The 15,845-nt window shown below is 34.9% G+C and overlaps 1 protein-coding gene across 35 annotated transcripts in view; it reads left to right on the top strand.

The window, feature by feature from the left end:
* The window catches only part of SYNE1 (spectrin repeat containing nuclear envelope protein 1), a 290,639-nt gene that overhangs the window by 114,976 nt on the left and 159,818 nt on the right, over positions 1 to 15,845 (top strand). For 34 of the 35 annotated variants that reach the window (XM_085576560.1, XM_085576559.1, XM_085576556.1 and 31 more), the window contains 13 exons: positions 299 to 465; positions 1,628 to 1,781; positions 2,055 to 2,683; positions 3,350 to 3,529; positions 4,985 to 5,135; positions 6,647 to 6,805; positions 7,770 to 7,952; positions 9,205 to 9,306; positions 10,786 to 10,989; positions 11,943 to 12,150; positions 12,839 to 12,951; positions 13,671 to 13,876; positions 14,902 to 15,057. In XM_085576560.1, the coding sequence (XP_085432686.1) occupies positions 299 to 465; positions 1,628 to 1,781; positions 2,055 to 2,683; positions 3,350 to 3,529; positions 4,985 to 5,135; positions 6,647 to 6,805; positions 7,770 to 7,952; positions 9,205 to 9,306; positions 10,786 to 10,989; positions 11,943 to 12,150; positions 12,839 to 12,951; positions 13,671 to 13,876; positions 14,902 to 15,057 (2,612 nt within the window). The remainder of the gene's footprint in view (positions 1 to 298; positions 466 to 1,627; positions 1,782 to 2,054; positions 2,684 to 3,349; positions 3,530 to 4,984; positions 5,136 to 6,646; positions 6,806 to 7,769; positions 7,953 to 9,204; positions 9,307 to 10,785; positions 10,990 to 11,942; positions 12,151 to 12,838; positions 12,952 to 13,670; positions 13,877 to 14,901; positions 15,058 to 15,845) is intronic. The other variant, XM_085576577.1, reaches the window with a different exon arrangement.

Below are 15,845 nucleotides of genomic sequence, written 5' to 3'. Positions count from 1 at the left end.
TCTTGCTACACACCAAATCTCTTACAAATGTGGTGTCAGTTTTAGCCACTGCCATCATACAATAAAGCTTTGTCCTGAAGGAGAGAAAAATACTAACTTGAATGAATCCCTGCTGAATTTAGTTATCTGAGAGGTGTTGAGCATCTGCTTGTCCTAATAGGCCTCAATTACTCTGCTCACTCACTTGACTCAAAGTACTGTACTGGAAATCTGTAGCTGTTTGTTTATTAATTTTTGTTATTTTGCATAATATGTTCTATGCTTAAACTAAAAGCTTTTCATTCCATTGTTATCCCAGGATTTGCGAGCAGATATCAAGTCCCATACTTCTGTCTATGAGAGTCTTTTACAGTTAAATGAGTCACTGTTTCCAACAGCTTCAAAGCAGTGTGTGAAAACAATAAAAGAAAAATTTGAAGAGCTGGATGAAAGGTGGAAAGCTTTACCACAAATTGTTGATAAAAGGTTTGTGCTTCTGAGTGTTTTCTACTTGTTAAAGTAACCAATATCCAGATAGGAAGCCCAATCCCAAATTGTGTTTTTTACAGTATTACCATTAGGAAGACAAAGGACATACCAATCCCTGAACTCCCGGGAATGGGGGTGGAGAATCCCACACATTTATGATGCCATCTTTTTGACATACACTCCCCCTATTTTTTTTTTCCAACTTCCCAAGTAAATTCCAAAATCTCCATTAATCTGTTCTTGATTGTTTCAGTTATGTGCTTTATTTTGTGCAAAGCCACAGTATTGTGGTTTTAAACTCACTTTGAAATTCTAATTTGCCATAAATGCTATAAATGCTCAGTTGTTAGGCTGCTGGCTCATGTCAAGCTCAAAAAAACTGTCTCCTTTATTTCAAACTGTAATATGTTATCATATATTTAGATTTCAATTCTTTCCATGATGAACACACATATTTTACCATTTTTAATGTAGCTTAAATAATAGACCTTGATCAATGCCATAATATTCTAGGTGCTTTGTCAATATGATTGTTTTACAATATAATGATCTTCTACATTATGAAAATTAGGTAAAGAAATTTGTAAGGGAAATGGGAAGGTAATTGACAAGGTCTTTTCTAAGGTTAAGGTTTATACTTGCTACTTAGGTACTTAATTCTGCTGAGTATTCCTGTGGATTCTTCTTTTGAATTGTGTTCTTCCGGTCAGACTTTACCCTTTCCTGCTTCAGTAGAAGTTGAATGTAAAATTTGTCACCCCAGACATAAATTCATTAGACCCTCTTACCTTAATTCAGTGTTTCAGATGATAGGCAAGATTCGCTATGACTGAAAATCAAAGTTTAGTTTCCATCAATAACATTGTCTTTGCTGGGATTACATTCATAAGGAAAATTTGAAAAACATACCTTGATTTTTTGGGGCACCTCTAACAGCTGATATAAATAAAAGAGTGGAAACAGGAAAGATTCAAAGGTGTTTTCAAATGTTATGTTATTCTCCAGAATTAAGAAATCAATATGGCAAACTAAAGTAACATTTCCTACTTTCCTTGCATCTGACATGGATTTTAATGCTGGCCAGTCAGTCGTGGGTTTGATTTTGGGAAGTGATTAAATTGCATCAAGTGTTTTCATATTTACATCTGACATTCTGTAGGATCAGCTTCCTTCAATCACTTGTTGCTGAGCATGGGCAGTTTGATGAGCTCCTGCTCAGGTTTTCAGACTGGATTAAGCAATTTCTTGCTGAACTACAAGCCACTTCAGAGATAAACACAGCTGATCAACAACTAGCTGCATCTCACAATAAGGTAAACTTCTGGATGTAAATATTAAAGATGGAAAAATTGTATAGTGCATTTGGCTATATACTCATCTAGAACTAGCAAGTAATTTATTTGTGTGATAACTAATATGCTGTTGCAGTCACATATAGACTTGTTATTTGACAGTTTTAAAGCAAAATTGTAACCCTGAATTTTTCCTACTGAAAATTCCTCAGTAGTACTTGTAAGTTCATTACTAAAATGTTTACTGAGCTCTTGATTTGAAGAAGAAAATCAGCTCTCCTTTCTTTCCCATAGAACCACTCATTGGAAGTTGAAAGTAAGAAAAAGGAGTTGCAAAGTCTGAAGGAGCATGTAGAGAAATTGGGTTCTTTCAGCAGCCCAGACGATCAGCAGACATTACAGGGAAAGACTGAAGATTGCTTTCAGATCTTCCAGGATGCAAGTCAAATAACTAGCCAAAGACAGGATGCCCTGGATCAGTTGCGAATATTCCTGGGGCTTCACAGTGCTCTATCAGGAGTGCTCCAACAGCTGAGGCAGACAGTGGAGAAAACAGGAAATATGGATAAAGCTAAATCTGAATTACTGGAGAAGGAACTCAACGGTATTATTAAGGATCTTAACAAGTTGGAATCTGATGCTATCAGTCTGGATGGTTCCCTTACTAAGGCTCAATACCATCTGAAACACAGCATTTCTGGGCAGAGGACCTCCTGCAGAGCTATGGTGGATAGTCTGGGTGTGGAACTGGAGGCAGTTCAAAACCTGCTGGGAACCAAACAAAGTGAGGCAGAAGCTCTTGGAGCCTTGCAAAGATCTTTCATGGAGCGTAAAGAGCAGTTACTGAAGAGCATTGAAGATACCGAGGAAAAGGCTGACAAGGAAGGCCTGAAGGAGACAACACTACAAGCCCTCCAGCAAAGGTAAAGACATTGGCACATTCACGCTTGATTGCAATCTCTAGACCTTTTATGATTCATTGGAGGCATGTGTGTGTTTTCTTCCTGGGTTCTTTGTTTCTTGCCAAGTGTATGTATCTACTTAATAAAATTTTGTAAGTAAGTGAATCATTTGGATGCACAAAACACTGATAATCTTTCATATTGAAAGAACAGTTGTGAAAATCTACATCTCAAAAATGTATTTTGTCCAAATGAATCTAAAATCCAAGCAGCTATTAGAAATCCTATATAACATAACTATTTCTACCTTGCAGAACTGAAGATTGTGCATGGGATGATGGAATTAAAAACACTTATTGTAATAAAGTATTAATCTAAATATCTGAGTATATTTCCAGGTGACTGTTTGAAGGGAAAGTACATATATATCTGTATGATTTTATAGTACCATATATATCAGAAAAATCACATTCTGAGCCGAGTTCTAGCAGAAAAAAAAAAACAAATTCCTATATTGTAGGAAATACTAGAAAAAGGAAGTTTTATGCACAGTAATGCTAAGAACAACTGTTTCATTCTTTCTTTCTCCTCTCTCTTATCCAAAAAAAAAAAAACCCAAAAAAAACCACCTACACAAAAAAAACACGTAAATATGAGTAAATTTGAAGCCAGTCTCTTACCTTACAGATTGAGGATCTTTAACCAGTTAGATGAAGAATTGAATTCTCACCAGCATCAACTCCAGTGGCTCATGGACAAAGCAAAACAAATAGCCCAAAAAGACATCACACTTGCTCCTGAGAGTGACAAAGAGATAAATCGCTTAGAATCTCTGTGGAAGGACACCAAGAAAGCTATACATGAAAAGTAAGCAGGTCTTTAGCTTAAGCTAAGAAAGGAGAAGATGGGGAATGAGACAAGTTATTACATGTAATATCTTCTTACTATATTAGTTACAGTGAAAAAGAGAACTTGTAGGTTAAATACTTAGTAGAAAATGGAAACATATTATTAGTAAGAATATTTGTGCCAGTTGTACTTACACTATTAATAAGGACACAGATATGTTCTCAGTATGACAGATATACATTTATTACATACATGCTATATTGCATGTAATTGTTTTCTGAAAGATAAGAATTCTCCACTGAATTTTTGCTATCACTCTAGCTGGCACATATTCTCCTTCTAGCACAAATTTTCATTCCCTATTGGTTATGTGTTTCTGAAAGTTCTCTATTCAGTGGTCCTAGATAATTTTTAAATTTTTCTGTCTGCTCTAGGGGACAGGTTTATAATAATCATTACTATGTAATCAGTTACAGTGTTTGTATATGCCACATGATCAGATGATCAGTTTTATCAATGAAAGTTGATAACAAAAGAAGCTAAACAAACCAGAGGAAGTTTTATCATACCCTTTTCTCTGTCTTAACTGTCTCATTATTATCTTTAAAGAAAACTAGTATTTTCTCTCTAATATAGACAAAATTATAGACCCTCCTGAACCTGCATATTTTGGAGAGCTCTTTGGAGCATTCAGAGAAGAGCCAGCTAAAAGAGTTGCTCCTCTTTTGTGACAATGTCATGTTTCCCAAAATCCTTTCATTGAAAAACACTGTTTTACGAATAGACATTGCATATATCCAAAGTATCAGTTTTGCTTCTCTCTCTTCAGTATAAACATGAGGAATGGATTGAATAGATCTTTTTCCTTCATCCATTGCCTGAGCATAAATAAGGCTTCCTAGAGAGAGGGTGAGAAAAAAATTAGGCTTGTTTTTAGCAGAAGGCTGATTTATTCTCAGCAGAAGGGAGGTAAGTTGAATATAACATTTTAGTCCCAAAAGCATGCATCTGACAATTGGAGGACAAAATAGGCAGACCTTAGTATGCATTGCTTTAGTCTTTATTTCTGTTTCTTTTTACCCAAAACCCACTCCGTGTTAAAGAAACAAGTTGTAGGGTTTGGGGTTTTTTTTAATTAACTGTGAATGGCACAATCATTATAATGTAGTTGTCAATCAAAAAGGTGTTAAACTTAGGAACTGAGAAACGAATTCTTGTTCTAGTCTTTGTTTTGCTGAAGTCAGTTGCTTTAGTATATGATATGAGATGGCAATTCACATTCAGGTCTCTTCAATAAGATGTTTTGTGATGGATTGACAGTGATTTAAACAAAAAAAGTTCATATTTCCTTGGCTGCCCAGTTCATGTTTAGCACTGCAGTCTGGTTTTCCCATGGTGAATTGCTATGTCATGTTCTCTATCCTTCAGAAACATGACAGCAAGTGGTACTAACACAACTTTTTCATATTACAGAAAGGAGCAGTCCTGCATTCTGATTGATCTGATGAAGGAATATCAGAGCTTGAAGTCAACAGTAATGAAAGTCATAGACAGTGCTAACAGTGCTTCTGTGACCAAATCCATATGGAAGGATCAAGAAGATGTCAGGCGAACATTATCAAAGGTAATGACATATATTTTCCTTTGATAAATTTTAATGATTTTTTTTTATTAAATAGACTTTTTTGTTGTTTTAAAGATGCCCTTGGTCTGTGTTTAAACTCCTTGAATTTACTGTCAAATCTTGTAACACTGATGTTCAGAGTTTAAATTGTACTGATTATGATGAGGAAAGTACATAGCCCTTTTTTGCATTTTGATGAGATCTATTAATCTGTGTTAATGGAAATGCAGATTCTTAATATATCAAAAGCATAAGTGGAAATTAGTGGAAAGCTCTTTATATAAAATACATTGAGACTATATTACTATCATAGTATGAAAGGATAGTTCTAGTCAACATATTTCAATGTTTTTCTATATTGGGTAAATGTTGGAATAGATAAAAGGCCACAAAAGAACATGAATTGTATGCATTTCTGATGTGCAAAATATTTATGTCTGTCTCTTTCCCTGAGAGGACTTCTGCCATGGTGTAAAATGTTGATACTAGCTATTGAGCAGAAATAAGGTATTTGGATCCCTACATTGTATTAATTTCACTGGATTATATTTAAAAAATAATAAATTCTTTTGTCCATCAGCCTGCCAGGACAAACAGTCCTGAGTTAAATTCTTTCTGCTCCTTTGGAAGGTAATTTAATTTGGAAACCTATTGAGCTCTTGATTCAAAATCTTTCAGTCAGATTAGTATAAACCTTATTCTAAACTCTGAATTTATGGCCTCTTTCTAATAGATAATCTTAAAAGAACAAAAAAGCCAGAACAGAGCTCATCAGTCTAAAAAATAATCTCATGGAACTTCCACATCATTCCTTTGAGACTTGGGCTGAGGACAATTCCCTGCTGCAGCCATGGCCACATCCAGGCCTGAAGTTCGAGTGCAATAAATGATTTGGCTGGAGTGCATACAGATTAGTAGTTTATTGTTAGTGCTGCTCTCTAGTACTTACTGTAGAAAAAAACCATAAGATTCTTACTGTGATCCATTCTCAGCATCTCACCTTTTCAATGACAATATTTTAAATATTTCCCCTTTGCCTAGGGTTGCAAACTTAGTAGCCCTGAAGATTTTGTCTAGTTCCTTTCAATAGTCATCTGTACTTTTATTTTCTAGAATGTGTAGTAGTGATGGCATTTTTTAATCCTAAATTTTATTTGCAACACCCTCTGTTTACCTTGCTATAATTCCTGAAGTAATTTTTTCAATAATGAAGAATGGAAAGACAAATAGAAAAATGAAATTTCCCTAACTAGAAAATATCTGGTTACCAAATGGAAGAAATTCAAAATTTGTTACTGCCACTTGTGCACTTTATTTATAAGAACAAGTATCCTATATGATTATGCTCATGAGAAAACCATGTCAGTTGCTTTGTATTTTGTGGAGTAGTTAAATATTAGATATGAGAATTAACAAATACATGGCACAGTGCTAGGGATGCGTACCTGGAGAACTGATTTTTCTTTCTTTCTTTAAGGCTTCATTAAACAAGCAAATATTTATTTCCACAGCATGAGGCTGCCAAGAATGATCTGAGTGATAAACAAAAAGACTTGGATATTTTCATTAATAAAGGGAAACATTTGTTAGCAGAACTGAAAAGAGTGCAAAACTGCGACTCCACGGCACTGAAAACAGATATGAACTCCACGGTGGACAAATGGCTAGATGTAAGAATCTGGTGTTTATATGACAAATATAGTTTTTAAGTTTGGCTGAGTTTACAATATTTCTATTTCCTTAGGATCTAAGAGTACAATTGTTTAGTAAAATTTATTTGGAAATATAACTCAAAAATCTTAGAGGGATTTAGTGTCCACTGTATACACGAAGATGTGACATCAATTTGATAGATTTTAAATTATGTATTACAGCAGTGTATGAATTCTACTATTGAAAATTTGCTCACTGTGCAGTTCCAAGCATGAATTTGAGTTGGACCACACCTAATGCATACCAGCAATACTTTATTGAAGTAAATTGGAGTAATAACTATGGCAGTAAATTACATTAAGCTAAATATGAACATGTTGAGAAAGACTTCAGTATAGGAGAGAAACATAACATAAAAACTTGCTATAAAATAATGGATTGGTTTGTGTTGGAAGGGACCTTAAAGGTCTGGTTTCAACCTCTTGCCCCCAGAGCAGGGGTATCTTTCACTACACCAGGTTGCTCAAAGCCCCATCCAACCTGGCCTTCAGCATTTCCATGGGTGTATCTACAATGGCTCTGGACAATCAGTTCCAGTGTCTCACCTCCCTCACATTAAAGAATTTCTACCTAATGTTTTATATTTTCACATTCATACTGCTTTAGTACCAAATTCCTACAGTATAATAAAAACGATAAATGTAGTTTTTTTGAAAAATAAAGTTTATTTGAACATTAAACTCTTTGCCAGCAAAAAAAAAAATATACAAATATTTGCAAAGAAACACTTGAGATTTGTGTTTGTTTTATGATCTGGGTAAGTAAATTGAAATTAGAATTCAGAGCTTAGAACTAAATCCATGAAAATTATTTTACCCAGGCTTACTAATTATTTTTGATGCATTTTTCTTATAACTGTCTGTAAAATAGAATCTAACATTAATTTGTGAATGGTATTGATATATTATTCTTTCCTAAAAGGTGTCTGAAAGGATTGATGAGAACATTGACCGACTGAGTGCAAGCATGTCTCTATGGGATGACATCCTGAAAACTGGAGATGAATTGGATGGATGGTGTAACAAGTGCATTTCTCAGCTGAATGAAGGCATTAACAACTTCAGTAACAGTCAGAGAATGGAAGTCCTCCTGAAAGATTTCCAGGTTCGTACCCAGTGAATAATATGTTGTGGGCCAAAATGTCAAGTGATGTTCAGCAGAGAGAGAAGTGCTGTTGTAGACCTCTGTGTCCTCCGTTCAAGTGGTGGTACCCAACAGCTAGCTGAGAGCATTCCTGCCCTTTTTATTTGAAGGTGCTTCCAACAGAAACAAGAATGGCACGTCTTACAATCTAAGTTCCATAGTTATTTTGGCTCCTGCAGTTATATTTGGTTCTAGATTGAATTCTGTTCCAGCAAAAACCAATGGAAATTTTAGACAACTTCAGCTAAAGTTTACCAAAAAAAATGAATAGTTTCTAAAACCTCATCCAGGAGAGTATGTTCTCCAGACAATAAAAAATACATCAGGCCAATCACAGATTGAGCCATATTCTACTTCATTTGGACTAAATTATGTCCTTAAGAAGATGCACAGTGAACATATTCAAGAATTGTGGTAGAATGTAAGCATTGATAAATCAGTATTTTGCTCAAGGTTAAGCTTTATCAAATGCCTTATGCAGCAATCCGACCACCTAAATTCATTGCTGTTAAAACTGATTTGGAGTAAAAGCAGACTACCCAAACCAGAGGTGTACTTGATATGCAGGAGGGCCAAAATAGCAGATGTGATCACTGAGCATGCTTTTACAGTCACAGAATAGATAAAACCTTTTTTAAGGCATTTATTTTTGCAAAGAGGAAGAGCAGTTCAGTGATAGCAGGGTCCTACCCTTTCAGCAATCAGAAATAGATGAGCATGGACAGCAACAATAAATTTACCTCTTCTGTGGTCCAAATCAGTGGTCACTTTATTCACTGCCCACCTAATATTATATCCTACCTAGCACAAAATACCCCTAACCATTCCTGTGGGCATTCAGAGCAGATGTTAAGTTTGGCAATTTAATCCTTCAGTGGAACCAAACACCCCCAGTAGATACTTCCAATCAAATAAACAATGAGACCTTCATCTCTATTTTCCCAGTTTTAACAAACAAAATCTTTTAGACCATTTTAAATGCTATAATTTGTATGGTTATTTTAAAGGAGGGGAAAATTATTCTGAACTGAGACTAATAAGGAAAAAGAGATGGGAGATTTTTAGAGTACAAAATTAGTACACAATGTTTTCTCTCTGGTTGCTAAACTGTGTTTACATTTTCTTTCAACTTTGAAATTGATGGAGCAAACTTCTGAAAGTCTAAAAGCTTTTTGTAATTTGGTATGAAACTTTCACCACATCTCTTTTACAGTCTGAAGTCAAGAATAAAGAACTGAAGTTGGAGCAACTTAGTTCCAAAATTTCAGAACTCAAAGAACTGACCCATAGTCAAGAGCCTCCTGCAGATCTCCAGGTAAAATAAAGGCATTGGTAACCACAGATTGTGTTCAAATAACCAAGAAAACATTCCATCTGAAATTTTTCTTTCCTACACCGCCTTTTTCTTTCAAGGTGACAGATGTAGCATTAATATTTATATGTAGCATAACTATTCTTTATTCATATTTCTCTAGGTAACTTGGATTTTTTTGTACCAACAATATGTCATAAAGTGAACATTAGGGTTGTAGAAGTATTTTGTAATAAATCAAAATAGAATAGTTTATAATGTAGCTGATGAGATATGAGACTGTAGATATTATCTACACTGCACAACATTAAGCCACATCACATGTGAGTTCATGCAGTTTGTTTCCTTGAAATGATTATAAGGCAGTAAAATATGTTCATTTGCTTTGTTAAGAAAAAAGTGTTCTTTAGTGGACTAGGATAAGGGCCGTAAACTAGCTCTTAGAAGAAAAACAAAAAACAGTGAACACAAAGGTGAATAGCTGAACTCTTTTTTTGGGCAGATACTTATTTCTATGTTCTAGGGCAGTCAAAAAACCAAAGTATGACTTTTTTGGCAGTTTGATTTCAAACAGAACTTGGTACTTGATATTATTAGCTTAATGTCAGAAATTTAAAAAAATAAACTGACTTCTGTAACTTCCATGGGCAAGGATATATCTTGAAACATATCATGTTTTAATGGAAGCTAATGTAACACTCAAGTCTTGCCCACATTTTGGAGCAGGCTGCCTAGGGAGGTTGTGGAGTTGCCCTCTCTGGAGAAGGATAAAGCCCATCTGGTTGTGTTTCTATGTCTCTTGTAGCTGACCCTGCCTTGGCAGGAAACTTGGACTAAGGAATCTTCAGAGGTCCCTTCTAACCCAAAGGATTCTGTGAATCTGATCTATATACAGTACCATATTATGACTGATATGATTTACTTCTACTAGTGATATGTGCTCAGTTAACATCTAGTATAATTTTGCATATTCCTGTCTCTGAACAGGTTAAGGGGGCAAAATTCTATCTTATTTTTTGTACTGTCTTCAATTTTCACCTGCCTTCCACTGAGATACTTTGAGCCTCAGTGCTCTTAAGGCTCACTTAATTGATATTTCTTTTTATCAAGCTATTTGAGTGTAGGTCATGTTCTGTATATATGGCAAATTAGTAAAGGAGACATATCAACAGTTTAATTTTTTCAGAGATGGGTAACAACTGCAATAGTTTGCAGTCTGACTTTTTGTAAATTAGTATCCCTTCTTTGGATTATTGTATACCTAAGACTTAATCCTGAATGGTTGTAATTTTGTAGGTAAGTATCTCCAGTTACTGTAAAGAGTAAAATTTACAGTAAAGAGAGCAAAAAATTATCATTTTGCAAAAGAGAGCAAAATTATCATTGTGTGCCACTTTCCTACCTTCCATTTTTTCTATAAGCATTAGTTGTAATAAATATTTTTATTGTTAAATGCCTTAATACATGACATTTTGGTTTTAGTTTATAGAATCAGATTTGAGGCAGAAGTTGGAACATGCCAAAGAAATATCAGAGACAGCAAAAGAGACACTGAAGGATTTCAGTACTCAGAAGATGCAGTTACAGAAGCTGGTTGGTCAGATAACAGACTGGCTAACTCAAGTGGAAGAGACACTGCTAAGCTGTGCACGTAACCTGGATCCTGAAGCTCTAAATAAACTAAAGGTCAGTGCTGAAGAAAATCAACATACTTTTCCTTATGCATTGATCTTTGGGGATTTTTTTTCTGAGCTTTATACTTAATTTTCCTTTGATAAAAAATGCATATCTCCTGCACAGCTGCTAGAATATTAGCAAATAATACAGTGATAATTTTTTAGGAAGTTGCACCAATGAACTAAAGTTCTAATTCATTAACTTTATACAAACCTTTTAGAAAATTTTAATTAATAACATGGTCTTGTGTCAAGAACTGGCTTTGTTACACTGAGCTCCTTGGTCATTACTCCAGCATGTTTGCAAGTGCATTGACTCCCTTGTAATAAGTTATGAAACTCATAGCACATCACAGTAAAAGACACTGGTCCAAATTCAATTTTGATACCAACTTCTACCTCAGAAGTCCTCCTCAGTCATTAAATAAAAAAATCCTTTTTTCTACATCCAAGTGATCTCTTGACTGGATGCAGTTATGCCCATCATAACATGACTAACCACAAGAAGGTATTTAACTGTGAGCACAATTAATATTGATATACTAGCTAATTCACGTTTAATTTTCAGAAAATGTTTCAAGTTGTGTGTAAAGTCCTTCTCATTCAGAAATCCTGCCAAATATCAGTTGCATCATACTGCATATTGCATAGTCATATTGCATCCCACATGTACCATCAGACTTTGCTGAAAATATCTATTTCTAGTCAATATGCCTTGAAATGTATTTATTTATAATAGAGTAATAAATCACGAGAAATAGCACTTTTCACATTTCTACAATGGCTCTTCAGTTTCAAGGATTCATCTCACTTGGAAAATTCAGGAAACACAATCTAGTGCCTCTTCCTTTCATTGTGTCTGGGATGACTTATAGACCACAGGAGGAAAGAACATATGGCAGGAGTAGAAATACTTGATAAAAAGACAGTTCTTTTGTATCACTATAAATATCGTATTTTCAGGAAACACAAAAGGACCTTCAGCTCCGGCAAAGCAACATTGATTCAACCCGGGAGATGCTCAACAGTCTCTGTCGCAAGTACCATTCGGTAGAGCTGGAAGCTCTCGGTGGCACTGTCACTTTGTTAATAAAGAAGTATGAAGCTGTGAATCTGCTCTGTTCCAGAACACAGGCCAGGATGCAGGAGTCCTTGGAAAAACATTTCCTGTGTGAGTCCTCAGGCTGGTTCATATGAGTGAGCCCTTAGCCCACAGCCGTGAGTCATTCTGGAGTCTGACAGAGATTCCAGTGACATCACTTCCAATTACAACTTTATTTTTATATAGGGCCTCTCAAAAAGTCCTGTTACCAAATGTTTATTGGATAACTGGTATGAAACAAAGCATTTGACATAAACAGAATTCAACTATAACCATGTAATATGCATGAAAATGCACCTTTCCTCACTATTAGCAACCCCCTCTATCACATAAATACACTTTGTTTATTGCAATAAGGAGAGATACATAACCAAATGGAGATATTTATAATGTAAAAGCACATCTCAAGTCTTTCCTGGGCTCTCTGGATAGCCAGTAGAGAAAAGTAAGCAACTTTTAATCTTATTTATTAAGATACTGATTTTGATTTTATCTAGCATGAAACTGGGATGTGTCATAAACTGAAATTGACTGTCAAGGGCAGCCTGTTCAAATTTGGATGTTTACAATGGAAATACCTAGTTCCTTATGAAATTAATCCTACTTTCAAGGTTATTGAAGACAAACAGTCTTGTTCTCTTAGCTTTTATACACTGTTCCTGAAGGATAAAATAATTGTTTAAAACAGCTGTATAATACTGTGGATAATGCTGTATCTTAAAAACTGTTCTCTTCTCTATATTTTTTATTAAATAAGACTCTATGCAAGAATTTCAGGAATGGTTTTCTGGTGTGAAGGCTGCAGTAAAAGAATCATCTGACAGGTCTGGGGACAGCAAAGCCATAGAGTCAAAGCTACATGACTTGCAGGTATAATGTACAAATTAAATTAAAATAACCAGTAATTAAAAATTTAGGATAAGAACCAATAATATCTCTAAAATAATTCATAGATGCTAACACACTTGTTTTTGCTCTTAAGAAGGTAATATAAGAATGGTTTGAGGCAGCAGTATATACTGTAGGGGGAATACAGTCAAAACTGTGGTCCCTGTTCTGAGAGATCAGAATTTAATTTCTGGGAACTAACTATATGTGTATATAGTGTATATATAACTCTGTGTAACTATACTACTCTTGTTTCTGACTATTAATTTTTTTCTTTTATTTTTTTTCTTTTTTCCTTCTTTCTCTTCTTTTCCTTTTCCTATTTTTATAACACTTTTACTTATTCAACATTTTATATTAATACTGATGTGTCAAATATTATATGTATATAATTTTGATGAGACAGAACATAAGTAGCAGATACCTATTGTAAGCAGCCCTAATTCCCGAAATGTGTAACATCTTCAACAGATTATTAAACTTCAGAGAAAGCCATGACTACCTTGGGATCAAATAAGAAAACTGAGTGCTGTGGATTGCAGCACCACTTAATAAAATTTCATTTGAGCTGTTTAGAAAATTTTCCATAGCTAAAAATGGCTCTCATCTTCTTGGAGAAATCTGATCACTTCTCACGGAAATATTGCTTGTCTTTAATTATCAGATTTTATGTGTTTAAACTATATTCTTTCATTGCACAGGGTGTGCTGGATTCTATTAGTGAAGGACAGAAAAAATTAGATGCTGCCTGCAAGGAAGGAGAAAGTTTATATGGCTGTTTACCCAAACCAGTTGTGAGCCATATTCAGGAGCAAATAGCAAAGTCTAACCAGAACTTCCAGGAATTTCTCAACCAGTGTCTGAATGACAAGAAAGCCCTGGAAGCTTGTGCCTCATACCTGGGAAAGTGAGTAATACCAGTCGTCACAAATAGACTAAATGGTTAAATGGTCTGGCTTCTAAAGTGCAGGGCAAAAACCAAAATTATTTCCAGTTGCTCTAGACCTGTTTACGTTTTCTTTGGATGTATTTAAGAAAAATTGAAGTTACCTGATAAAAAAAAATTAACAAGTCTTGCTCCAAAGGCATCAATTTGGTTAAAGGCTGAAAGGTCAGGATCATATATGCAGAAGTTCCGTGTAGCTTATGAAACTCCAAAGCAGCAGTTGAGATTCCAGTAATTTAAATCCCATTTTCTGGACAGAAAATGTGTGATGAAGTTAATTTCTGCCCTGGTGTTTGTAGATAGTATGCATTGTACATGTGCCTGTTCTCTTACATTCCAACTGCACATACTTCCTAAGGAGACAAGAAGAAAGCACCCTTAAATTACTGCTTAGGGTTTGAATTTTGAGCGTTAAAATATTTTCAGATCTAACAAGATTCAAAACTGTTGCTAATTGAAAGCAAAGTTAGTGCAGCAGTAATGGGTAAAACAGCAGGATGAGAGGGTGTGCCTGCATGTAAGAAGAAGTTTTCAAGCTCATGGCCAGAACTTGTTTTACTGAGTTCTGAGCAGTCGATTCCAATTCTCTTCTGTAGGTGAAATTAAAAACAGCACTTCAGGAGTTCTGCCCATAAATGTTGACCAAAAAAACACTTTTACCCACTGTTTGTTCTTAGACTAAATTGTTATAAGAATTTGAAAAGAGCTTTATTTTGGTCTGCTTTATTGAATCTAGTAATAAATAAAAGTACTGCCACTTTAAGTTTTGGAGGCTTCTGGTCTGCCTGTAGTTCCCATGTTTTTGCTGAACATTTTTAGAGAGTTGCTGAATATTTTTAGACTAGTAGTCACTGTGGAATTATGTTTTGTGCACAACTTTTATTCTTGAAGCCTGAATTTGATACCCAGTCTTGTGGATATTAACTTCTTCCAACTTTACTCCACTTGAGAAGTATTTTTTAAGAGAGTATTTATCTGCTCTGTAGCTTTGAAGATCAGTACAAGAAGCTTGCCCTGTGGATGCATGACATGGAAGAAAGAATAAGCACAGAAGCATTAGGAGAGAACAAACAGCTTGTTTCTGAGAAAAAAATGGAGGTGCAAAAATTGGAGAAGTTCCTGGAAGAGTTGCTGAACTCAAGGTATATTGAAACTATATTTTCTAATACTCTCACTTTTTCCTCTACTAGGGCAGAACTGAAATCAAGCTATTGGGGTAAAGTGTATTTTTGAAAGCTAGAGGAATGTGTTGGAAAATAACTCTGTGAAAAGAGGCTGAATTCAGATACTTTGAGTTCTAATGAATTTCAACCAAATCTAATATTTGCTCTTGATAATTTAATAAAAGCTTATCATACTTTATTAATAAATGGAAACTGAAAAATGTAATTTATAAAACTAAAACATAAAAATTGCTTTCAAAAGCAGTAGTGAAAATTACATTTATCATCATGTCCATTTAAAAATTTTCTTTCTGTTCTATAACATTCAGATCCAACCAGGTTAGCAGAATCCCTTTCCCCATACATTTTGCCTTATAAAAAAGTTCAGAAAGCATCCACATTAGCTGTGAAATCTTTCTAAAATTCAGACTTAGCCAGTAGATGATGAAGTAATTGCCATTTTGAGTACACAGAGTTTTTCAAATTCTCTTTCATTATTGTGTTGGTGAAGGTAAAACAAAAATAATTGTCAGTTGTCCAAGTCTCACAGAATCTTAAAAAGAAGCACCCAGCCACTCCTTATTGCCTTGAGACTGATGCAAGATGTTTTAGTTTGATGTAAATTCCCTGTAGTCATCAGGTAGCAGGAAGGGTGATCAAGTAGATTGAGATTAACTGAGGCTGGATAAACTCAGTTTTAATCCCTTTTATTGACCCTTGTACTGAATCTGAGTCATTGTCTAATCCTGGATAAATGACGTTTCTGT

The sequence above is a fragment of the Lonchura striata genome, chromosome 3, assembly GCF_050655825.1.
Source record: "Lonchura striata isolate lonStrDom1 chromosome 3, ASM5065582v1, whole genome shotgun sequence".
NCBI lineage: Eukaryota > Metazoa > Chordata > Aves > Passeriformes > Estrildidae > Lonchura > Lonchura striata.
Note: the sequence above shows the minus strand (reverse complement) of the source record. Positions and strands in the feature narration are given on the sequence as shown.